At 41.1% G+C, this 27175-nt stretch overlaps 1 protein-coding gene across 4 annotated transcripts; it reads left to right on the top strand.

Moving 5' to 3' along the window:
- Positions 1-1088: 1088 nt before the first annotated feature.
- On the top strand, positions 1089-26357 carry hps1 (HPS1 biogenesis of lysosomal organelles complex 3 subunit 1). Of its 4 annotated transcripts, none has more exons than XM_031835462.1 (18): positions 1089-1231; positions 2110-2239; positions 2541-2675; positions 5543-5685; positions 5782-5890; positions 9135-9295; positions 9756-9858; positions 9943-10039; positions 10155-10285; positions 20707-20874; positions 21093-21269; positions 21691-21767; positions 22355-22495; positions 22675-22740; positions 23953-24097; positions 24360-24473; positions 24579-24661; positions 24774-26357. In XM_031835462.1, the coding sequence occupies exons 2-18, from the start codon at positions 2123-2125 to the stop codon at positions 24934-24936; spliced, it is 2130 nt and encodes a 709-aa protein (XP_031691322.1). In that variant the 5' UTR covers positions 1089-1231; positions 2110-2122; the 3' UTR covers positions 24937-26357. The 4 variants fall into 4 exon arrangements, with proteins under 4 accessions (XP_031691322.1, XP_020351035.1, XP_031691323.1 ...); XM_020495446.2 differs by having other exon boundaries at positions 2076-2239; XM_031835463.1 differs by having other exon boundaries at positions 2076-2239; positions 24742-24927.
- The last annotated feature ends 818 nt before the right edge of the window (positions 26358-27175 follow it).

The following is a 27175-nucleotide window of genomic DNA, read 5'->3' as shown; positions in this document are numbered from 1 at the left end:
ACACACACACACACACACACACACTGTTTATACTCTGTGATCCATTTTGAAACATGTAAGGATTTCTGCAGGCCCCTTTGCTATGTTTACTCTGTGTATACAGTAGTCAGCTTTAAAAAAACTTCCATGAACGTCCAGCCGCTGGAAACTGATTGTACAGATTAGTAGCTAGACCCGGAAACATGAATGGTCTGCCAGAAGCCAAACGCAGACTATTCAGAGTATTCTAGAATGTCCCCACAGGCGCAGATTTGTTCTGCCCATTCATTTATAACCTTTTAAGAGCCTTTTTTTAAGGAAAAAGGAACATTCCAAAATTCCACAAGATCTCCATTTGTGTGTGTGTGTGTGTGTGTGTGTGTGTGTGTGTGTGTGTGTGTGTGTGTGTGTGTGTGTGTGTGTGTGTGTGTGTGTGTGTGTGTGTGTGTGTGTGTGTGTGTGTGTGTGTGTGTGTGTGCATACGTGTGTGTGTGCGTACATGTGTGTGTGTTTCTTTTTACTTTGCTCAAAGATAGTTGCATAATCAGGGTTAAATTTGTATAACTCTGAACATCCTTTCTAATAATAATGATGTGCCTGTCTTGACAATGAAACAAATGATTCTGCTCAATATGTAGGCTAGGCTACTTATCTCATGTGATACAATAATGTAGGCCTATGAATCTCACAAGGAAGTAAGTGAATGACACATGACATCTCTCTCCATGCACACACGTATGTACACACGCACGCACACACACACACCAAAGACACACAACACCATAATACATTCAATGAATACCAGATCATTACTGTGTCAGAATCATGCGCTTTAGTCTAGTCTTCAGCACATGACTTTAACTCACCTAATTATCTACCCCCAATGAAAAGATTACCCTTAAAAAAAATGTTTTTAAAGGATTATCCTTTCACCGTCTGGGAACCAACGTCAAAAACTAAATACTGATCTCTAGTCAGTTTTCTTTTACCTTCGCCGTTTTCTAAGAGAACGCATCAGGAGGGAAAACTGATCATAGACCTGCGTTTAATTTAGAGTGATATATCTAGGAGGAGCTTAGCTTCCGCTGTTAGTGTCACATGATTCGGCTCCAAGATTCACCACGGAAGCTGAGTTGAGAAATGTTGCGATAGAGTTTCAAAGTATGATCGTTTATAATCGGAAAGCTAAGGGTTTCGAACGAAGAGGTACATTTGAACAACATCTGATTAAACTGGTGGAAATCACGGAGGGGTAAATATGATGCATAACTGATAGGCCACAGGAAAGTTACTTTGTGTAGCATGTTGTTATTATAGCCTACTGATGGGTGCAAGAATATCCTAATAGAAATGAATTGTGTAAAACATATATTTGTCACGTTGAATATGCCTATAGAATAGGCTAATGTCAGCTATGTGCATGACATATTTATAATGTTATTGTATGAGCGTTAGAAGGCAAACTTCGAAGTCCCATATGGGTAAACGCTATATTTTACGTTGCGCTACCCCTGTGATGGTTTGGGGTCCGACCTGTCAGCCATGCGTTGGTGATCACTGAAGACAATCCGCATAGTCTGGATGTTTGACTCGTGTTGCATGATAGAGTTTGGCAAGGCTTGGTACTCTTCTTATTTATCATGCTCTTCATCATATGACCACTCTACAAATACATTTATCAGAGAATTAATTCAATTATGAGTCCAGTAGAAAATTGTAAGTGGTTTGTCCTCTTCATGAATTCCACATACATTGTTGATATGAGAATAACTTATGTTATTCCCTCATACCAGCTACGTAAGTAGAACCAGTTATACAAACACTGTTATTCTGTTTTCCAAGATAATACAAAGGATTAATCCCAAATGTGGTAACTCCATTATAAATCTATCTTTGCATGAAGGCTAATTTCTATCCAATTGCAGTGTAATGTTGTTCCGTGGTTTCCTGTAATATGGCAAAAAATGAGCTTCTTACGAATAATTTGCTTAGCCTATTTAAGGGCTGTGTGTAGGGCAAAGAACGTTTCAAACTGTAAGCTTACTGTGACTTGCCTAGTTAAATAAAAAATAAAACAAAACCTGCATATTCTGCAGATGACAACAGTGCTGGTATGGTTGGTTGCTACAGATAAGATCCCACTATGAAGTGTCTGCTGATAGCCAGCGAGAGCGCTGAGGTCCTCTTCTATTGGACAGACCCAGAGTTTGAACTCAACATCCAGGAGCAGTATGGCGCGTCACAGGAAGAGGGGGAGAAGGTAAGACTGGAGCGGGCGAGGGATACAGGATGGTTCAAGTCGTCTGGTCTATTACATAAATATAGAAGCAATGATAGCATATTGCATATATGGATTAACCCAAATATCCCCAGTGACCTCATTCATATCACGTTTCTGTGACTTGCTGTACTCTCTGGTCTGTCCGACAGGGGTTGTAGACATGTTGGCTGGTTCATGTAGTACCATAATCCCTCATGGTCATTCCAGAACAGATTATTGGGGTTATGAGGAGAGATTCCGGTGAAGGATATGGTTGAGTGTCTCTTTCCATCCCTCTCAGCCACCAGCATTTGAGGACTGCATCAACACTCTGTTTGCCCCCATCATCATCTCCTGCAGTACCATGGTGGACAGACTGGGAGACAGCTATACATCCTTTAGTACTGAGAACAATCACACCTATGTGCTACATCAGGTAATACACACACACACACACACACACACAACTAATGTTGCGTCATGACACAAAAACACATCAACAGATACAGGGCAATTTGTGAGAGAACTATGCCGATAGTAAAGAATGGTCATAAAATAAGTGTAGGGGAGAGTGGGGTAAGTTGAGCCAACCTTGTTTCTAGGAAACCATACATAAAATGTATCAATTGGCCATATATTTAGGAAGAGGTCATCATTTCATGGAGTCTGTGAAGGAAGAAACCACATGGAAAAAGTAGTAAGTGTAAATGAATTTATCAGGTAGAGGTTTGGTGATGCTTGTTTCTATACCAAAGTAGATATTTTTACGATTGTTCTATACATCAGTTGGGGTCTCAATAAGAATCAATATGAGGTCTCAAACTTAGCATGAAAGTGCATTCTTGTAACTATGTGGGCTTACAGTGGGGAGAACAAGTATTTGATACACTGACGATTTTGCAGGTTTTCCTACTTACAAAGAATGTAGAGGTCTGCAATTTTTTATCATAGATACACTTTAACTGTGAGAGACGGAATCTAAAATCCAGAAAATCACATTGTATGATTAAGTAATTAATTAGCATTTTATTGCATGACATAAGTATTTGATACATTAGAAAAGCAGAACCTAATATTTGGTACAGAAACCTTTGTTTGCAATTACAGAGATCATACGTTTCCTGTAGTTCTTGACCAGGTTTGCACACACAGCAGCTGGGATTTTGGCCCACTCCTCCATACAGACCTTATCCAGATTTTGGGGCTGTCGCTGGGCAATACGGACTTTCAGCTCCCTCCAAAGATTTTCAATTGGGTTCAGGTCTGGAGACTGGCTAGGCCACTCCAGGACCTTGAGATGCTTCTTACGGAGCCACTCCTTAGTTGCCCTGGCTGTGTGTTTCGGGTCGTTGTCATCCTGGAAGACCCAGCCACGAGCCATCTTCAATGCTCTTACTGAGGGAAGGAGGTTGTTGGCCAAGATCTCGCTATACATGGCCCCATCCATCCTCCCCTCAATACGGTGCAGTCTTCCTGTCCCCTTAGTAGAAAAGCATCCCCAAAGAATGATGTTTCCACCTCCATGCTTCACGGTTGGGATGGTGTTCTTGGGGTTGTACTCATCCTTCTTCTTCCTCCAAACACGGCGAGTGGAGTTTAGACCAAAAAGCTCTATTTTTGTCTCATCAGACCACATGACCTTCTCCCATTCCTCCTCTGGATCATCCAGATGGTAATTGGCAAACTTCAGATGGGCCTGGACATGCGCTGGCGTGAGCAGGGGGACCTTGCGTGAGCTGCAGGATTTTAATCCATGACGGCGTAGTGTGTTACTTATGGTTTTCTTTGAGACTGTGGTCCCAGCTCTCTTCAGGTCATTGCGTTGGGATATGAGGTAACAACAGGGCCTGGCCTATGTTACAAGTGTTTTAAAAAGGTCAAAGTGTTTGTTAGGTGTTACAATATGATTAAAATACAAAAAAGTAATTGGGTTTGGGAAATTAACCATTAACATGGTTTTAAAAAGGTAGTGGTAATGTTTTATTCAGTACAGAAATGTGTAGGTGGCTTAATGCACCCTGTCCAGCAACTCAACTTACCCCATACCCATGGTAAATTGTACTATTTAATGAAGCTGTCAGTTGAGGACTTGTGAGGTGTCTGTTTCTCAAACTGGACACGCTAATGTACTTGTCCTCTTGCTCAGTTGTGCACCGGGGCCTCCCACTACTCTTTCTATTCTGGTTAAAGCTGATCTGTGAAGGGAGTAGTACGCAGCATTGTATGAGATCTTCAGTTTCTTGGCAATTTCTCACATGGAATAGACTTAATTTCTCAGAACAAGAATAGACTAACAAGTTTCAAAATAAAGTTATTATTTTCAGGCCATTTTGAGCCTGTAATCGAACCCACAAATGTTGATGCTCCAGATACTCAACTAGTCTAAAGAAGGTTTGTTTTATTGCTTCTTTAATCAGAACAACAGCACAGCTGAAAACTAACATAATTGCAAAAGGGTTTTCTAATGGTCAATTAGCCTTTTACAATTATTAACTTGGACACAACATGCCATTGGAACACAGGAGGGATGGTTGCTAATAATGGGCCTCTGTATGCCTATGTAGATATTCCATTACAAATTAGCCGTTTCCAGCTACAATAGTCATTTACAACATTAACAATGTCTACACTGTATTTCTGATCAATTTGATGTTATTTTAATGGACAAAAAATATGCTTTTCTTTCAAAAACAAGGACATTTCTATGTGACCCCTAACTTTTGAACGGTAGTGTATGTAGCTACAGTATCTTTGTTAGAAAAAATACTATATTTCCCTTGACAGAGTGATGCTGAATGTAAAAAAAAATCAAAACTTACCCCACTCTCCCCTACAACTCATTTGAGCGCATAAGCCACTCAATTACAGTTCCTCTACTGTGCTGTAGTAAAAGTGAAAGCCTGCTGTTCAGTAAAGCTTCACATCATGTGAGCCTGCCTGAACCTCGCAGTAGTCATGGGATCAGACGGTGTGGCTCTGTAAATGGGTTACGATGACGTGGCCAATAGCCAACAGCAGTTCCATTCAGACCAAATGACTCTCTTTTCTGCTTCTTGCCCCTACGCCTTCCGGTGTTCACGGATCTCAAAGGACTAGATAGTTGTTAGCCATGTGAGTCTTCCAACAAACTAAGAGGAGCATCCTCCATATTCCTTACACCAATCCAAGCCTCTCAGTTGTGTTAATAAAGAGCTTGGGACGTGTAGTACATCGCTGTGTGTGAATGGGAACTGATTAGGGGTGATTGAGTTATTGATTATTTGATTGATGGAAGTATTGACTGATTGAGATGTTGATTGACAGTTTGAGGAGTGTCTGTACATCGCTGTGAACGGAGACAGAGAAGAGGGCGAGGAGGATCTGAAGAGGAAGATTTACGTGATGAAGAAGATGATTGAGGTCCTCTTCGGCATGGTTACCCTCAGCAGCACCCTGATCAGGAAAGAGTATGACATGACTCTTACCTTATGAAGTTCATTAGAGCTGTGTTTGTGTGTGACAGATGGACTTGTGTCCTAATGGGCTTTGTGGTTTCTCTCCAGGCTGCGTCCTCAGGACACAGAGCAGAGGACCAATCTATGGAAATATCTACAGAATCTCCTGGAGACCTACAGCCGCCTCCAAGAGCAGGACCAGAGCTTTTTAGTAGAGGTACTGTAGAATTAAACAATAGGGCCAGATGGGGTGTGGTATATGACCAATATACCACAGCTAAGGGATGTTCTTAGTCACGACGCACTGCGGAGTGCCTGGATACAGCCCTTAGCTGTGGTATATTAAATTCACAATCTGACCCTCAAACCATCACGGTCACCTAATAATCCTCAGTTTACAATTGGCTCATTCATCCCCCTCCTCTCCCCTGAAACTATTCCCCAGGTCGTTGCTGCGAAAGTGCCTTGCGAAAGTATTCGGCCCCCTTGAACTTTGCGACCTTTTGCCACATTTCAGGCTTCAAACATAAAGATATAAAACTGTATTTTTTTTGTGAAGAATCAACAACAAGTGGGACACAATCATGAAGTGGAACGACATTTATTGGATATTTCAAACTTTTTTAACAAATCAAAAACTGAAAAATTGGGCGTGCAAAATGATTCAGCCCCCTTAAGTTAATACTTTGTAGCGCCACCTTTTGCTGCGATTACAGCTGTAAGTCGCTTGGGGTATGTCTCTATCAGTTTTGCACATCGAGAGACTGACATTTTTTCCCATTCCTCCTTGCAAAACAGCTCGAGCTCAGTGAGGTTGGATGGAGAGCATTTGTGAACAGCAGTTTTCAGTTCTTTCCACAGATTCTCGATTGGATTCAGGTCTGGACTTTGACTTGGCCATTCTAACACCTAGATATGTTTATTTTTGAACCATTCCATTGTAGATTTTGCTTTATGTTTTGGATCATTGTCTTGTTGGAAGACAAATCTCCGTCCCAGTCTCAGGTCTTTTGCAGACTCCATCAGGTTTTCTTCCAGAATGGTCCTATATTTGGCTCCATCCATCTTCCCATCAATTTTAACCATCTTCCCTGTCCCTGCTGAAGAAAAGCAGGCCCAACCCATGATGCTGCCACCACCATGTTTGACAGTGGGGATGTGTGTTCAGGGTGATGAGCTGTGTTGCTTTTACGCCAAACATAACGTTTTGCATTGTTGCCAAAAAGTTCAATTTTGGTTTCATCTGACCAGAGCACCTTCTTCCACATGTTTGGTGTGTCTCCCAGGTGGCTTGTGGCAAACTTTAAACAACACTTTTTATGGATATCTTTAAGAAATGGCTTTCTTCTTGCCACTCTTCCATAAAGGCCAGATTTGTGCAATATTCGACTGATTGTTGTCCTATGGACAGAGTCTCCCACCTCAGCTGTAGATCTCTGCAGTTCATCCAGAGTGATCATGGGCCTCTTGGCTGCATCTCTGATCAGTCTTCTCCTTGTATGAGCTGAAAGTTTAGAGGGACGGCCAGGTCTTGGTAGATTTGCAGTAGTCTGATACTCCTTCCATTTCAATATTATCGCTTGCACAGTGCTCCTTGGGATGTTTAAAGCTTGGGAAATCTTTTTGTATCCAAATCCGGCTTTAAACTTCTTCACAACAGTATCTCGGACCTGCCTGGTGTGTTCCTTGTTCTTCATGATGCTCTCTGCGCTTTTAACGGACCTCTGAGACTATCACAGTGCAGGTGCATTTATACGGAGACTTGATTACACACAGGTGGATTGTATTTATCATCATTAGTCATTTAGGTCAACATTGGATCATTCAGAGATCCTCGCTGAACTTCTGGAGAGAGTTTGTTGCACTGAAAGTAAAGGGGCTGAATAATTTTGCACGCCCAATTGTTCAGTTTTTGATTTGTTAAAAAAGTTTGAAATATCCAATAAATGTCGTTCCACTTCATGATTGTGTCCCACTTGTTGTTGATTCTTCACAAAAAATACAGTTTTATATCTTTATGTTTGAAGCCTGAAATGTGGCAAAAGGTCGCAAAGTTCAAGGGGGCCGAATACTTTCGCAAGGCACTGTACTTGGTAAAATAACGGATAAATAAAGTAAATATATTGGCTATACACCACAAACCCCTGAGGTGCCTTATTGCTATTATAAACTGGTTACCAACGTGATAAGAGCAGTAAAAATAAATGTCTTTGTCATACCTGTAGTATATGTCTGATATACCATGGCTGTCAGCCAATCAGCATTCAGGCCTCGAACCACACAGTTTATAATGTGGAGGAAATTGTACTGTAAACTGTACTATACTCACTCTTCTCCCCAATGTGGAAATGTAGTTTTGACCTACACGACAACATACAGTACCAGTCAAAAGTTTGGACACACCACATTCAAGGGTTTCTCTTTATTTTTTACTATTTTCTACATTGTAGAATAATAGTGAAGATGTCAAAACAGATATGGAATCCTGTAGTAACCAAAAAAGGGTTAAACAAATCAAAATATATTATGTTTGAGATTCTTCAAAGTAGCCACCCCCTGCCTTGATGACAGCTTTGCACACTCTTGGAATTCAGACAAAAGGACAGATTTCCACCGGTCTAATGTCCATTGCTCATGTTTGTTGGCCCAAGCAAGTCTCTTCTTCTTATTGGTGTCCTTTAGGAGTGGTTTCTTTACAGCAATTCGACCATGAAGGCCTGATTCACACAGTCTCCTCTGAACAGTTGATGTTGAGATGTGTCTGTTACTTGAACTCTGTAGCATTTATTTGGGCTGCAATTTCTGAGGCTGGTAACTTATCCTCTGCAGCAGAGTTAACTCTGGGTCTTCCTTTCCTGTAGCGGTCCTCATGAGAGCCAGTTTCATCATAGCGCTTGATGGCTTTTGCAACTAAGCTTGAAGAAACTTAAAAAGTTCTTGAAATGTTCAGGATAGACTGACCTGTATGTCTTAAAGTAATGATGGACTGTTGTTTCTCTTTGCTTATTTGAGCTGTTCTTGCCATAATATGGACTTGGTCTTTTACCAAATAGGGCTATCTTCTGTATACCACCCCTACCTGGAAACAACAACTGATTGGCTCAAATGCATTAAAAATGAAAGAAATTCCACAAATTAACAAGGCACACCTGTTAATTGAAAGCATTCTCGGTGACTACCTCATCAAGCTGGTTGAGAGAATTCCAAGATTGTACAAAGCTGTCATCAAGGCAAAGGGTGGGTACATTGAAGAATCTCAAATATAAAATATATTTTGATTTGTTTAACACTTTTTGGTTACTACATGATTCCATATGTGTTATTTCATAGTTTTGATGTCTTCACTATTATTCTACAATGTGGAAAATAGTAAAAATAAAGACAAACCCTTGAATGAGTAGGTGTGTCATCTTTTGACTGGTACTGTATATACAACGTATGTCTCTGTCTCCCTCCATCAGGCAGTAGAGAGGTTGATCCATCCTACTCTATGTGAACAGTGTATAGAGTTCCTGGAGCGTCGCTTGGTGCAGCAGATCAACAGTAGTGTGGAGAGAGCAGGAGAGGAGGTCCTCCATGCATTCATACTGGTGCACACCAAACTACTAGCCTTCTATTCCAGGTTACTGTCCATTACTATTAAGACCAAACTACTAGCCTTCTATTCCAGGTTACTGTCCATTACTATTAAGACCAAACTACTAGCCTTCTATTCCAGGTTACTGTCCATTACTATTCTCACAAACCTACAAGCTTTCTACTCAAGGTTGACGGGCCACTGTAACGTAACTTCTTCACATAATAAAGAGCATTTTCACATAATATGACATTGCAAATCACGTACAGAGGGAGGTGCCTCTGAATCAGGGTTGGGGTCAAATCAGGAAATTAACTGAAATTCCAATTCAGTTGCATTCATTTTCAATGCTTTCTCAATAAACTGAAAAGGTGGAGCTATTTAAAAAATAAAAAAAACATTTCTGAATTTTAAATTCAAATCACTTCCTGAATTGAGTGACTTGAATTGACCCCCAAACCTGCTCTGAGTACCTTTCTATCCACGCCTCTCCTCTCCCCCACAGTCGTAACGCTAGTACCCTCACCTCGTCTGACCTGCTGGCTCTTATCGTCATGGTGCAGAACATGTATCCTAGCAACATCAACCTGGAGGATACTGCCCCCGAGGTAGGAGCACTGAGAGTGAAAGAAGAAGAATATCATACTCTGGATGCTTCGGAAGTTTAATAACTGTGTCGTGTGTGTGTGCAGGATGTGGAGAACACCTCAGCCCCAGATATATTCTACACTCCAGAGCCTTCCCCTACTAATAGGGACTCTGGGACTGACAGGGACTCTGTTAATTCAGGTAGGTGTCTGTGCCGTGCTCTGTCATTTTTGCCTATGTGGCTCGGTGCAGTGATATGCTATACTTCCACTGCCTTTGTTTCAACTCACTAACCCTCTGCTCGCTCTCTTTGCAGGCAGGCATGAGGAGAGCAGGCATGAGGAGAGCAGGCATGAGGAGAGCTGTCATGAAGAGAGCTGTCATGAAGAGAGCTGTCATGTGGGGAGCGGTACTCCTGTGTTCCAGTTTTTGGATCCAGACATTCAGGTGAGCTTGGGGGGGAGGGGTGTACAGTCATGGCCAAAAGTTTTGAGAATGACACAAATATTAGTTTTCACAAAGTCTGCTGCCTCAGTGTCTTTAGATTGTTTTTGTCAGATGCTACTATGGGAATACTGAAGTATAATTACAAGCATTTCATAAGTGTCAAAGGCTTTTATTGACAATTACATGAAGTTGATGCAAAGTCTATTTTTGCAGTGTTGACCCTTCTTTTTCAAGACCTCTGCAATCCGCCCTGGCATGCTGTCAATTAACTTCTGGACCACATCCTGACTGATGGCAGCCCATTATTGCATAATCAATGCTTGGAGTTTGTCAGAATTTGTGGGGTTTTGTTTGTCCACCAGCAGTCCAATCCCTGTACCTTTTGCAGAATATCAGTTTGTCTCTGATGTTTTTCCTGGAGAAAAGTTGCTTCTTGAGCAAGCTCTGCACTGTTGGTGCCCCGATCCCGCAGCTGAATCAACTTTAGGAGACAGTCCTAGCGCTTGCTGGACTTTCTTGGGCGCCCTGAAGCCTTCTTCACAACAATTGAACTGCTCTCCTTGAAGTTCTTGATGATCCGATAAATGGTTGATTTAGGTGCAATCTTACTGGCAGCAATATCCTTGCCTGTGAAGCCCTTTTGTGCAAAGCAATGATGACAGCATATGTTTCCTTGCAGGTAACCATGTTTGACAGAAGAACAATGATTCCAAGCACCACCCTCCTTTTTGAAACTTCCAGTCTGTTATTTGAACTCAATCAGCATGACAGAGTGATCTCCAGCCTTATCCTCGTCAACACTCACACCTATGTTAACGAGAGGATCACTGACATGTCAGCTGGTTCTTTTGTGGCAGGGCTGAAATGCAGTGGAAATGTTTTTGGGGGATTCAGTTAATTTGCATGACAAAGAGGGACTTCGCAAATAATTGCAATTCATCTGATCACTCTTCATAACGTTCTGGAGTATATGCAAATTGCCATCATACAAACTGAGGCAGCAGACTTTGAAAATGTATATTTGGAGCATTCTCAACTTTTGGCCACGACTGTATACTATGACACAAGTTCGATATATTTTCTAAAGCTGGTCAGCTTCAGTTAGATGAACATTCCAACTCAGGCTTCATCCATGTTAGGAACGTGGATGTTGATCGTGAAAATGATCTGTAACAACACCCTGAGCGTATTGGATGTTGATCGTGAAAATGATCTGTAACAACACCCTGAGCGTATTGGATGTTGATCGTGAAAATGATCTGTAACAACACCCTGAGCGTATTGGATGTTGATCGTGAAAATGATCTGTAACAACACCCTGAGCGTATTGGATGTTGATCGTGAAAATGATCTGTAACAACACCCTGAGCGTATTGGATGTTGATCGTGAAAATGATCTGTAACAACACCCTGAGCGTATTGGATGTTGATCGTGAAAATGATCTGTAACAACACCCTGAGCGTATTGGATGTTGATCGTGAAAATGATCTGTAACAACACCCTGAGCGTATTGGATGTTGATCGTGAAAATGATCTGTAACAACACCCTGAGCGTATTGGATGTTGATCGTGAAAATGATCTGTAACAACACCCTGAGCGTATTGGATGTTGATCGTGAAAATGATCTGTAACAACACCCTGAGCGTATTGGATGTTGATCGTGAAAATGATCTGTAACAACACCCTGAGCGTATTGGATGAAACACCAATACAAATCTAACAGCACAAAAAAATAGATAAGCAATTTCCTCGTGGGTGATTTTTCATTATAGGATAGACATTTGTTGTGATATAGTGCTTTCTAGCTGTGGCGTATGTAGGGAAGCCAAACTTAAGTGGTCAAAATCATTCATCTTGGGGCAACAGCGGGAGCAGGGTTGCAAAATGCAATCATATCATTTTATAAAATTGTCTTCTTTTTTTTTCAATTAACAAATTATCCCATGTATTATGATAATTATCTGGTAAAAAAAAGTGGAGGTGCACAAACATAAGTATGCACCTCCTATTTTAATTTGCTCCATGGCTCAGGTGCCCAAATGGACGTTGAGACTTGTGAAGAGGAAGAACATTTCAGGAGTTTCTGAGTAATAAACATGCCATTTATTTATTTATTTTATTTCACCTTTATTTAACCAGGTAGGCTAGTTGAGAACAAGTTCTCATTTGCAACTGCGACCTGACCAAGATAAAGCGTAGCAATTCGACACATACAACAACACAGAGTTACACATGGAATAAACAAAACATACAGTCAATAATACAGTAGAACAAAATAAAACAAAAAGTCTATATACAGTGAGTGCAAATGAGGTAAGTTAAGGAAATAAATAGGACATTGTGGCGAAGTAATTACAATATAGCAATTAAACACTGGAATGGTAGATTGGCAGAAGATGAATGTGCAGGTAGAGATACTGGGGTGCAAAGGAGCAAAATAAGTAAATAAATACCAGTATGGGGATGAGGTAGGTAGGTAGATAGCCCATCTGTAAACAGCCCATCTCTGTACAGGTGCAGTGATCTATAAGCTGCTCTGACAGCTGGTGCTTAATGCTAGTGAGGGAGATGTGAGTCTCCAGCTTCAGAGATTTTTGCTATTCGTTCCAGTCACTGTCGAGCAGAGAACTGTAAGGAAAGACGACCAAAGGAGGAATTGGCTTTGGGGGTGACCAGTGAGATATATCTGCTGGAGCGCGTGCTACGAGTGGGTGCTGCTCTGGTGACCAGTGTGCTCAGATAAGGCGGGGCGTTACCTAGCAGAGACTTATAGATAACCTGTAGCCAGTGGATTGGGTGGTAACATTCAAATAAAACCCAGCCCTGAAAAGTATTTATTTGCACGTCATCTCATTGGGGAAACGCACAGCATTGAACCGATTTCCGGAGCCAAGATGGCGTCGCTGTGAGAGGGATTGTTTTCTCGCTTGTCCAAGCAACTGAGGGTTAAGTGGTTAACAGTCTAATATTGGCTATCAATGTAGCAAGAAACTAACTATAACTTATTTTAGCTACATATGGCTAGTTTAGAGTTTGTGTCAAGTTGAATGCGAAGAACACGACAGTAAAACAAGAACATATGGAATATCCAAGCTTCACAGAAGACTGCAGGCATGCTAGCTAGCTACGGATGAGAGCCAGAGCAGCATGGATACACAAGATGTCGCTAGCTCAAGCAAGAGAAAGAACAGGACAGACCAGGAAGAGATCATTGCAATCTCTTTACCTCTGACCCCAATTAAAAATCCACAGGAGAAAAAAGTGAAAGAGGACAATTCCATGTCTGAACTTTTCTCTGCAATCCAGACCCTGACTACTAAACAAGACGCTACGTTCTCCAAAATGTCCATCAGCGCGGGCTACTGAAGAAACATCAAAGAAGATTGATAATTTGTCAGAGACTGTCCGTCAGCTTCACACAGTTGTGAACGAGAACAAGGACAATATAACGTTCCTAGAGAATGAGCTGAAGAAACTGCAATCCCCAAATAATGAGCTGTGTGAGAATGTAGCTGAACTTCAACGGTACTCTCGCAGGTGGGATCTGAAAATCCAAGGTGTAAAAGAGGAAGAGGACATTAGGGAAGCAGTCATTAATATCCTGGGAAAGGTGGCTCCGTGCATCAAAGACAAGCTAAGAAACCTGATCGACGTGGTTCATCGACTTGGGAAACGAACATCTGATGGACCCCCTCGCAATGTCATCCTGCGCTTCACTATGCGCAATTACAGGGACATCATCTGGAGAATGGCCAAGGGGAACACGTTTCTGGACGAGAAGAAGCTCCGCATCAAAGAGGCTCTGATCCCGCAGGATCAGACTGCCAGGGAGAAACTGTGGCCAATTATACAGAAAGTACGACAAGAGGGAAAGAAGGCTGGGTTCAAGGGAACATGCGTTCACCGAAGGAAGAAAGAGTACTGGCTAGCTCTGACATTAACCACACTTGAACTGTGAGTACTGCCAAGAGTACATTTACTGTACTGCCACGAGTAAATTTACAGTTCGAACTACAATTTATGAACACTTGCCAACCCAAAAAAGAAAAGGGATTTGTTTTACTGTTAACCACCGCTACCTCAACTGAGTGTCGTTTTCTGTCCGATTAACCCTCTCAATGTTTACTGTTTGTTTTATTGTTCACATTACTACATCTGTCTAGTTTGTGTCTCTTTATTTTTTAATGCAGGAGTTTTTTTTCAACTCTCTCAATATCGTTACCCTGAATGCTAGGGGTTTGAGAGATCTTACAAAAAGAAAGCCACATTTTTATGTTGTAAACGCAGTAATCCAGATTTAGTTTTTCTTCGGGAAACTCATTTGTGTAAAGTGACTTGAAATTTTGGAAGACATGGCCTATTTCAGTCATGGCCTATTTCAGTCATGGCCTATTTCAGTCATGGCCTATTTCAGTCATGACCTATTTCGGTCATGGATCAAACCATTCTGCTGGTGTTTGACGCTTATCCACAAGTTTAAAGGCAACATTCTAGAATCCACATCTTCACAGGATGGCAGATGGGTCATAGTAACGGTTAAACTTGACAATGCTATTTTCATCATCTGTATTGTAACTCACATGCTCCAAATAAGACCCTTTTAGCCCAATTTACCAGAAAATTACAGGATTTATGCAACAATTACTCAGAGGCTTTTCTAATTCTCTCATGAGATTTTAACGAAACACCTGATGACTCTGCTGATAATTTTTACTCCTAGAATGAGTCAAAGCTCTCAAAATAACAATATCATTACACCATTATGCAAGGATCTCTCTGTTGATGATGCCTGGTGTTTTTTCAATCCGGATGCAAAGGGTTATACCTGGACCGACTATGTCACGAAAATCTAGAATAGATTTATTCCTAATTTCCCCCTTTTTGTTACAGTATGTTATAGATGTAGATCATCATTTGGTTTGGTCATCATTCATTTCCCTGAATTTACAAGCTACTAAAAATTCTAAAGGTATTTGTGGATATTGGAAATTAAACCACACACTTCTTAAAGAGCCTATTTTTATTGGAAACATCAAATCGTTAGCCAAACATATTTCTGTAAGAAAAGACTTGGGTCATGGAAGTAGATGGAATTCTATAATAGAAAGTCAGAGTAGCCATTAAATGTGCCAAAGAGCTGAAGAACCTTTTGGAAAAAAGATTTGATGAGCAAGCTTGACAGTTTTTACTGAAAGATAATCTATCTCAAGAAGAAGAGTTTGTATTTAATCTTTACAACTAGAATTCAAACAACTTTACACAGATCTGGCAAATTGTGCTTTTGTCAGATCAAGAGCTAAATGTATTGAAGAGGGGGAAAGAAACACCAGTTATTTTTTTTGCATTTGAAAAGAGAAACAACAATAACGGCACTCAACATGAATGATGCTATGTAAAGATCCCATTACAATATCAACATTTGTCAATTCCTTATATGAAAACCTTTACAACTCACAATTTCAGGAAGATGGTTGTGAAAGCTTAAATTTACCACATTCAGAGTTATGGCCCTGTAATTGAGGATGATTTCCACTCAGATTGCAATTCACCTGTTTCAATCAAAGAAATTAGAGAGGCTCTGAATTCAACGAAAAAAGGGAAATCACCTGGCGCTGATGGCCTGTCAGTTGAATTCTATAGACGGCTTTGGGAGTTACTAGAAGACCCCATTGTTTATATGGTTTAAGATTGCATCGAAAATGGTGAAACGGTCTCCACTATGAAAGGGCCTTATTTCACTGATTCCCGAAGACCCTTCTCTCATTGTCAATTGGAGACACAATTACTTTATTAAATATTGATTACAAATTGATTGCTCTGGTTTATGCCAAAATATTAAAGAAAGGAATACATACCATTATAAATTAGACTCAAACAGGATTTATGAAGGGCCGTCACAACCTCCAACAATCGTTTAGTCTTGCACCTTTTAGATTATTCAGATGCAATTGATTCAGATGGTGTTTTATTTTTGTATTTCTTTGACACAATTGAACATACATTTTTCTTTCGGCCTCTTATACATTTTGGTTTCGGTGAAAATTGTATCAAAGTCATTCGCATGTTTTACAAAGATATAAATAGTTCTGTGATACTAAACCTTAATTCTGTACATCCAAAAGATTCATTATCAACAGAAGTGTACGACAGGGATTCCCAATTTTGCCCTTTTTATTCATTTTGGTAGTGGATCTTCTATTTCTAGATATTCTGAATATTGCATATCTGCATGGTTTATCCCTTTTTAACAGAGAAATCTGAATTTACCAACTGGCTGACGATACTACTGTTTTTTTTCTTCTCTTTTATAAACAAAGACCAGGTTGCCCATGCCCTTAATGCTATCACTGCATTCTCTATTGCATCTGGATTAAAACTGAACGTTTCTAAATGTGAAATGTTTATATGACTGAGGATAATGAAATATTCCTGTAAAGGACTGTTAAATATTTAGGAATATATCTATCAAAAAGACACTTATCAAACAACAAATTTCTCTACTAAAATTAAGAAAACCAAGAAAATAGTTAATAATTTGCTACAAAGGGATCTTTCTATACTTGGGAGAAATGCTTCTGTCCAGTGCAGAGGGACTGTCTTGCTTTGTGTACACCCTCATCATCTTTCATTTGTAAAGCGATCAACAAGACCTTTCTTGACTTCATCTAGAAAAATAAGTCTCAAACTAAAAAAGTCAGTCCTTTCAAATAAAATAACTGAAGGAGATCTGGAAGTATTGGATTATGTTGACATAAATAACACTTTCAAGATCAATTGGTTGAAAATATGTCATTACAGAATCAATTTGGCTTTTGCCGACTGGTTGAGTACCGGTACACACTAACGTTACTAAGTGTGCTATTTTTCAAATGTTGCCCTACTGGAGTTACACAGTAATAGAGTCACTGCTATTAGCTTCACGACTGACATTTGGGTCAGCGAAATCAGCCCCATGAGCCTGCTGAGTCTCGCAGCACAGTGAGTCATCAAGGATTTCGTACTGAGGAAAGTCGTATTTCATGCTCATGAATGTGCTGGTTGTCATATCGCTGCTGCCATTTCAATGGCTTTTGAGATAATATGTTTGAAACATGGAAACATGAACACCCTAGCTAGCTCCATTCGAACAACTGACTTGAGAAATAAGCTCATCAACTGCGCCTGCAGCAGACGTGATACCATCTGTCATGGCCTTGAAATGTTTGAAAAATGGCACCGGAGAAGAAGCCAGATGTTTTACGTGTCCCCCACCGATTGTTTAAAAAAAAAAAGTTTATTTGCATTGTTTGTGACTTAGTATTTTACTTATTTTGTACATAATGTTTCCGCTACCATCTCTTATGACCAGAAAATTACTTCTGGACATCAGGACTGCGATTACTCACCATGGACTGGCAGAATCCTTTTTTCCTTTTAACGAGTCTGACGAGCCCGACGCGAACAATATACTGCTTTTTTGGGAACAGACCCAGATATCCATGATTTGCGTGAAGAGGAGGTGGAGAAAGAGGCCAGAGGGCGGGCTGCCTTCTGAGAATTAGTAGGCGACCGGAATAAACGTCTACTTCCTTCCATTCTGCTAGCAAACGTGCAATCTTTGGAGGATAAAATCAATGATCTACGCAGAAGATTAAACTACCAATGGGACATTCAAAACTGTAATATCTTATGCTTCACGGAGTCGTGGCTGAACGACGACACTATCACCAGTGACGAGATCAATAAAAAAAGTGGTCAGATGAAGCAGATGCTAAGCTAAAGGACGTTTTGCTAGCACAGACTGGAATGGGTTCCGGAATTCCTCCAATGGCATTGAGCAGTACATCACATCAGTCATTGGCTTTATCAATAAGTGCATCGATGACATATTCCAGTCTGAGCTAAAGGCTAGAGCTGCCGCTTTCAAGGAGCGGGACTTTAACCCGGAAACTTATAAGAAATCCCGCTATGCCCTCCGACGAACCATCAAACAGGCAAAGTGTCAATACAGGACTAAGATCGAATCGTACTACACCGGCTCTGACGCTCATCAGATGTGGCAGGGCTTGCAAACCATTACCATTACAGACAAACCATGACACAAGCCTACCAGACAAGCTAAACTACTTCTATGCTCGCTTTGAGGCAAATAACACTGAAACATGCATGAGAGCACCAGCTCCAGGAAGACTGTGTGATCATGCTCTCCGCAGCCAATGTAAGTAAGACCTTTTAGACAGGTCAACATTCACAAGGCTGCAGGGCCAGACGGATTACCAGGACGTGTACTGCGAGCATGCGCTGACCAACTGGCAAGTGTCTTCACTGACATTTTCAACCTCTCCCTGTCTGAGTCTGTAATACCAACATGTTTCAAGCAGACCACCATAGTCCCAGTACCCAAGAACACAAGGTAATCTGCCTAAATGACTACCGACCTGTACCACTCACGTCTGTAGCCATGAAGTGCTTTTAAAGGCTGGTCATGTCTCACATCACCACCATTATCCCAGAAACTCTAGACCCACTCCAATTTGCATACCAACCCCAATAGATCCACAGATGATGCAATCTCTATTGCACTCCACACTGTTCTTTTCCACATAGACAAAAGGAACACCTATGTGAGAATGCTATTCATTGACTACAGCTCAGAGTTCAACACCATTGTGCCCTCAAAGCTCATCAATAAGCCAAGGATCCTGGGACTAAACACCTCCCTCTGCAGCTTGATCCTGGACTTCCTGACAGGCCATACCCAGGTGGTAAAGGTCGGTAACAACACATCCGCCACACTGATCCTCAACACAGGGGCCCTTTCTCCCTTCAATGAAGCTGCCAGTTGAGGACTTGTGAGGCGTCTTACTCAAACTAGACACTAATGTACTTGTCCTCTTGCTCAGTTGTGCACCGGGGCCTCCCACTCCTCTTTCTATTCTGGTTAGAGCTGTTCTGTGAAGGGAGTAGTACACAGCGCTGTACAAGATCTTCAGTTTCTTGGCAATTTCTCACATGGAATAGCCTTAATTTCTCCGAACAAGAATAGACTGACGAGTTTCAGAAGAAAGTTCTGTTTCTAGCCATTTTGAGCCTGTAATCAAACCCACAAATGCTGATGCTCCAAATACCCAACTAGTCTAAAAAATGCCCGTTTTATTGCTTCTTTAATCAGCACAACCGTTTTCAGCTGTGCTAACATAATTACAAAAGGGTGTTCTAATGATCAATTAGCTAATTCAAGTTTGTCATTTTAAAAAGGCTAACACAACATGCCATTGGAACACAGGAGTGATGGTTGCTGATAATGGGCCTCTGTATGCCTATGTAGATATTCCATAAAAAATCTGCTGTTTCCAGCTACAATAGTAATTTACAACATTAACAATGTCTACACTGTATTTCTGATCAATTTGATGTTATTTTAAAGAACAAAATAAATTTGCTTTTCTTTCAAGAACAAGGACATTTTTATGTGACCCCTAACTTTTGAACGGTAGTGTATATATATATATGTGTGTGTGTGTGTGTGTATATATATATATAACAATTTGTGCATGTATTTTCTTGTTTAAACCTGTGTTTTGTTTGATGTAAGTTGTTGATCATTTTGTATTATGGAATATAATAATGAAGAAAATTGACACTGATTTCCATGAAGTTCCCACTTTGGACCCCAAATCTACTATACCTTGACTAAAACGATGACTAATTTACTTAAATCATCGTGCAACATCGTGGGTAAGCTCTGGGCATTGTCTTTCAGCTGAAAAAAATATTTTCGCTGTTGTGGTACAAAATGTCATACAGAAGTTTCAAATCCATTTTGGTATTACTAAATGTGTAGTGTGATATAGGTTTTTAAACACACAAAAATGTTGATTTTATAAAATGTTTAATAAATCGTCTTCCTCAAATTAAGGGGATGATGACGCATTCTTTGTGAGAGGGAGGGAAGCTGATTTAATTGGTCCTCAACTCGCGTCTCAGACACTTCATTCAGGATAAGTGAAGTTACCCCTGAGTTAGCCTGCCCCGGATCAAGTTAGTTCTGAAGGATTCGTTGCCACATTAATGTACCTGGCTAAAAGGTGAGCCACTTTTGTGACACCGGTTATCCCGAGTTAACCTCAGAGTTGATGAAAGTTACCTCGCTATTTCCTCAAACCAGATTTGTTGTATAGGGCCAAACCATTAGGACAAAATGGCAACACGGCATTACTGCACCAAAAAGGGCTGGATCCTAACTAGAGAAATGCATGTACCTTAGACTTTCTCATAAATCATGCATTTAAATTAGACAGACCTTGGAGGGTCATTTTATTTTTTGATCTGTTTGAAACTTGCTCTTGCTCAAAGCCCTTGGATTTGCATGTTCTTTAGAATCTATATAGTGTAACTTCTCATGAGATTAAATGAATGTAAATAACATTCTGTCTTCAGATGGCAGAGGACAGTCTCCAGACCCTGGAAGCTCCTCCCCCTGACCCCTCAAACCCTAGCAGAGTCTTCCTAGAGGTCACGCTGAAGGAGGGCTGCTATCCCATGATGCCTCACTCCATGTACTGTCTGCCACTCTGGCCGGGCATCACTCTGGTGCTGCTCACTAAGGTCTGTATACACACACACGCATATATGCACAGACAGACACACACATTCAAAGAGAAAGAGTAAGCAAATCATGCAAATCTCACAACTGTGGGTGTTATTTTAAATCAGACCAGAAGATGGCAGTAGTTGTCACTGAGATAAGACTGCTCTCTCTAGCTCTCCCTCGTTCCTTCTCCCCCCCCCCCCCCCCCCCCCCCCCCCCCTTTCTCTCTCTGTAGCTACCTAACAGTAACCTGGCCATGTCAGTCTATGTGTTCCTGGAGGCATTTGCTAAGTTGGAGAAGCGTCTGAGTGAAGGTCTGGAGGGGTCAGCGGCCCGCGGCCAGACGTCCATACAGGACCTCCGCAACAAACTGGACAAGTTCATTAGGGCATTGGGAACCTTAGACATACAGGTGGGTGTAATGTATGAAGTCCTAGCTGTATATGGAAGCGGTTTGTCATTGAAAAGCATTTGATATGCTGCCAGTGACAGATTTAAAACCTAATTTCAGTTTATGACAAAACAAGCAAGTATTGCGTAGAGAATCATTGTACCATCTTAACCTCTGTGAAATGTATTTTCCATAACCCAAAAGATTGTATTTTCAGCTATTTGAAGCTGGTGTATAAAACCGGAAGTAAGACGCATAAACTAAACTTAAGAACGGGAAGCATAGAAATAGCACACATAAGAACATATCTACAGCGTCTTAAACTTGCTTTCATTGAGAATGACAGATCTATAACACACAATTCTATGGTCGGGTCGCCCAAAATGTTACATAAAAACATTGCTAAAGTATTTAACACATCTGCTGGTCTCCTCTCTTTCAGACGTCCCAGCTACAGAGTGTGTGGACAGAGTTTAAGAGCCGCGCATTCACCAGAGGAGGACCTGGCTTCAGCAAGGAGTAAGTGTCTTGTCTACTGCCACCTGCTCTATATGTCCCAATCCCATGTCGACCCCTAGCCCTGCTCCCTATGTTCTACTGTAGATCTGGAGGATTAGATACAGTATGTATATGTGTTGTTCTATACATTTTTATTATTGTTAGATATTACTTTTTTGTTGGAGCTAGAAAATACAATCATTTTTCTGCTCTTGCGATAACATCTGCAAATCTGTGCACGCTCTAACCTAGTGGTTAGAGCATTGGACTAGTAACCGGAAGGTTGCAAGTTCATATCCCCGAGCTGACAAGATACAAATCTGTCGTTCTGCCCCTGAACAGGCAGTTAACCCACTGTTCCTAGGCCGTCATTGAAAATAAGAATTTGTTCTTAACTGACTTGCCTAGTTAAATAAAGGTAAAAAAATAAAATAAAATAACTTTGATATGATTTGCCATGGGTCCATTTAGCATTTGGGAAGTTGTGTATCATTATGTTATCTCTGAACTCTGTCCCTAGCCTGGTCTCCTGGTGTGGTAGTGTGAAGAGTCAGCTGTGTGGAGTCTACAGACAGTTTTTCATCATACTGTCTCTTATCTGTCCCTAGCCTGGTCCCCTGGTGTCGTACTATGAAGAGTCAGCTGTGTGGAGTCTACAGACAATGTTTCATCACAGAGAACACAGTTGGAGGAGGGAATCCACAGCGTCTATCACCCAGTCTACAGGACAGAGCTCTCACCATGGTGCAGTACGTATGAGGCCCAGGACTAGCTAATAGTATTTCTCTCATTGTGTAAAGGCCTGTAGGACAGAGCTCTGGATACCTGTACAGGTGAAGATACTATTATTATCTTCTCTATTCTCTCTCCCTCCTCTTGTCCTTCCTCTATCCCCTTCCTTTCACCCCCCCCCCCCCCCCTCTCTCAGGGAGAAGTTGATGGATTGGAAAGACTTCCTGTTGGTGAAGAGTAAGAGAAACATCACCATGGTGTCATATCCTGCCTCACATTAACCCCACCCTCTGGAGCCATGTTAGAAATCTCAAATGGCCCCTTATTTCCTATGCTTGTGCTCCTAATATTAAGAGGTTAGATGTAGGGTTGGTGTGTTAAAGAGAAGGGGTAGCCTATACAAAGTCTTTAGAAGAGGTAGCGTTTGACCAAAACACCCAGTTGTTCTCCAAGAGGATTGGCCACCCCTGATCTAGATTTAACCGGGAGCAATAAGTCAATTATTGTAGAAACTCCCATCGTCAGGCTAAATCTCCAATGTTTTCAGTGCAGACCCCCATGTTTCCCCATTTCCAGAGCATTTTGAAAGCAATAGGAGCTGATAGCTATCCATGAGTTATGTTGTGCCCTGGTGTGTCACAGACAGTTTTTATTTATATATTGGATGAAATGTCTACTGTATGTCACTGAAGGTGTGGAATGTAATCATGCAGCTCGTTGAAATCGAACCAAATGTTGCTACTGTACAGTAGTTTGACCAGGTTGGACAGATATCTCTAGACAAGAGATTGTCAAGTGTATTTACTCCAGATGATGTTACGTACCCAGAGAAGTTACTGTAGTGTTGTGGTATTAGGCTCTGTGTTGTACTGTATCTCAAATCAAATCAAATCACATTTATTTGTCACATACTCATGGTTAGCAGATGTTAATGCGAGTGTAGCGAAATGCTTGTGCTTCTAGTTCCGACAATGCAGTAATAACGAACAAGTAATCTAACTAACAATTCCAAAAAAAACTACTGTCTTATACACAATGTAAGGGGATAAAGAATATGTACATAAGGATATATGAATGAGTGATGGTACAGAGCAGCATAGGCAAGATACAGTAGATGATATCGAGTACAGTATATACATATGAGATGAGTATGTAAACCAAGTGGCATAGTTAAAGTGGCTAGTGATACATGTATTACATAAGGATGCAGTCGATGATATAGAGTACAGTATCTACGTATGCATATGAGATGAATAATGTAGGGTAAGTAACATTATATAAGGTAGCATTGTTTAAAGTGGCTAGTGATATATTTACATCATTTCCCATCAATTCCCATGATTAAAGTGGCTGGAGTAGAGTCAGTGGCATTGACAGTGTGTTGGCAGTAGCCACTCAATGTTAGTGGTGGCTGTTATTGGTGGCTGTATCTGTGTGTTGTGAGGTGTATTGACCTTAACACAGCGGATATTACGTACCTTGAGGAGTTCCCGGGCCTGATCCATTTCATCTACGTCGACCGCACCGCTGGTCAGATGATCGCTCCATCTCTCAACATCACGGACCGCGCAACCTCTGAGCTAGGAAAGGGGCCACTGGCTCACTTCATAAAGGGCAAGGTTAGACTGTACCATCTACACTGGTTCTAGAGGGTTGTCTAAGAGTTATCCACTAGTTTGGGATTGGAATCAACTAAAGTAGGCTCTCCATGCATATGGGAAATCAAAAGTTGCCTCTGTAAATGTAAAGCTGGTTTGATATTTTTAGTAAATGGATTTCACTGATGATTTCTCGGTCTCTCTCTGTCTGTATATCTCTGTTTCTCTCCCTCTTTGTATCTCTCGCTCTCTTTCTTCTTTTCTTCTCGGTCTCTCTCTGTAGGTATGGGGCCTGGTTAATACATCGAGGATTTACCTACAGAAGGGTTATTCCACTGTCACTCTGAGAGATGGAGACTACTTCTTCTGCTACTTCCTCTGGTTCGAAAACGAAACGGTAAATTACCTCAATGTTGGGTATACCAAGCTGGATTTTTCCATTGGAATGTTATGGAACGTCATTGTTTGTATGACCCTTGACCTCTGTCACCTGACCAATCAGGGCTACAAGCTGGAAGTAAAGGACCTGCCAATACTGCCCAATGACTCCGCCCCCATCGGAATGCTGGCCTGGGACTACTACAGGTGAGGAGGAGGAGGAGGTTCTGTGTGGGTGTGTGTATGTATGTATAATGCATTCTCTAGTATTTATGGCTGTATTACAGGAGTGTGTGTGTGCTCCTGTTCCCCTCCACAGGAAGCTGTTGCGCTACTACAGTAAGAGCCACCAGGGGGAGGTGGTGAAGTGTTATGAGCTGCTGACAGTCCATCTAGGAGTCATCCCAACAGAGTACATACTACAACACTGTAGTCAATTAGCACGCAAACTCTGGGAGCCCTCACGTATACCCCTACTGTAGGAGACACACACACACAGATCACTGATTGTACAAAACATTATGTACACCTGCTCTTTCTATGACATTAGCTGACCAGGTGAAAGGTATGATATCTTATTGATGTCACTTGTTAAATCCATTTCAATTAGTGCAGATAAAGGAGAGGAGACAGGTTAAAGAATCATTTTTAAGCGTTGAGACAATTGAGACATTGGTTGTGTATGTGTGCCATTCAGATAGTGAATGGGCAAGACAAACAATGTTTGTCTTGGTATGTTAGTAGGTAGGTGCCAGGGGCACCGGTTTGTGTCAAGAACTGCAACGCTGCTGGATTTTTCACACTCAACCGTTTCCCGTGTGTATCAAGAATGGTCCACCACCCAAAGGACATCCAGCCAACTTGACACAACCGTGAGAAGCATTGGCGTCAAAATGGGCCAGCATCCCTGTGGAACGCTTTCAACACCTTGTAGAGTCCATTCCCCCGACGAATTAAGGCTGTTCTGAGGGGAAAGAGGAGGGGTATTCAACTCAATATTAGGAAGGTTTTCTTAATGTTTTGTATATTCAGTGTATACACACACCATTACCACGGTAATACACACACAAACACCAGGGAAGGCTGGTGGGAGGTGCTATGGCGAATGATTGCAATGGCTAAAAGGGAATAAATGGAAACCACATGTTGGTGACTCCGATCCATTAATTCCATTCCAGATATTACAATGAGCCTGTCCTCCTATAGCTCCTCCCACCAGCCTCCACTGACACACACACACATCTGTGACCATGAAACATGGTGCTACACATTCAACCCTGCCGAAACGTGTGGGCATCAGTGCCAATAAAGGATGTTTACAGGTGACAGTTTGTCCAACAATAACAGTGTGTATTCTATATTCCAAATCATCCTGTTCTACGATCTGCAAGTCACTGGAATGACATAGCCAAGTGATTGACCTTTAGCACTGATGAATACTGTTTGACTGGCACTTGTCCTGCTGCTTTTATGATACAATACCTCATTGTTGTCATCACTGGCTTTTCTCTGAATCCTCAAAAATACTTTATCCTTTCATGTTTTTGTGTTTTGTTTTTGTATTTTGAATAGATTGTGAACCTATGTATTACCTAGTGGAGAATGACAAGTTCAAACTGCTTTGAGTCTTTTCAGTGATAGCAGATATTGCAGTTATAATATAATCAGTTTTTATTTTATTTTTGTAAATGTTTATATTGTCTTGTATTTCACCATGTATTGAATTCAGTCAATTATTGTATTTTTTTTCTTCATTTCTCACAGGCAGTTAATTTCCTATAATGTTTCTGCTAACAATTCAAATGGGTGTTATAGTGATGACATGGCAGTACAATGAAAATATGAACAAGTAACTCACACAGCTGAGCGTGATACCAGGTGCATGGAGCAAACAATATACTTATTAAATATAAGAAAAAAACTCCAGCACACTGGTAATATTGATGCTTTCAAAAATGTTATGGATCTATTTATCCATTGAAATGATGGAAGCATCAAGATTACTAGTGTGCTAGAGTTTATTTTTTCGAATGCAATAAAAAAAACACTTCTCCTTGTTTCTTTGCTTTAAACCCAGTTGAGCTGACAGACGTTTTCCACTGTTTTGCTATTGTTTATGTCTTCAATCTAGTAAGAGGGCAATATTTTATTGATGTAGTAGTGCCCCCCCCCCTCATAATTTGTTACATTTGTGAACATTAAAATCTAAATTTGGGCCATTTTTTTGAATACTTATCTTAAAAAGATAATCTTAACAAGTGACTTTTTGTCGGCTGCCCATGTTGCCTATACCTAAATCCGCCACTGCTCGCAGAAGTTACTTTTTGGTCTAAACTCCACTCACTGTTTGGAGGAAGAAAAATGATGAATACAACCCCAAGAACACCATCCCAACCGTGGAGCATGGAGGTGGAAACATCATTCTTTGGGGATGCTTTTCTGCAAAGGGGACAGGACAACTGCACCGTATTGAGGGGAGGATGGATGGGGCCATGTATCGCGAGATCTTGGCCAACAACCTCCTTCCCTCAGTAAGAGCATTGAAGATGGGTCGTGGCTGGGTCTTCCAGCATGACAATGACCCGAAACACACAGCCAGGGCAACTAAAGGAGTGGCTCCGTAAGAAGCATCTCAAGGTCCTGGAGTGGCCTAGCCAGTCTCCAGACCTGAACCCAATTGAAAATCTTTGGAGGGAGCTGAAAGTCCGTATTGCCCAGTGA

This window comes from Oncorhynchus kisutch, linkage group LG11 (genome assembly GCF_002021735.2).
Source record: "Oncorhynchus kisutch isolate 150728-3 linkage group LG11, Okis_V2, whole genome shotgun sequence".
Classification (NCBI taxonomy): Eukaryota; Metazoa; Chordata; class Actinopteri; order Salmoniformes; family Salmonidae; genus Oncorhynchus; species Oncorhynchus kisutch.
This window is presented reverse-complemented; position numbering and strand designations above follow the sequence as displayed.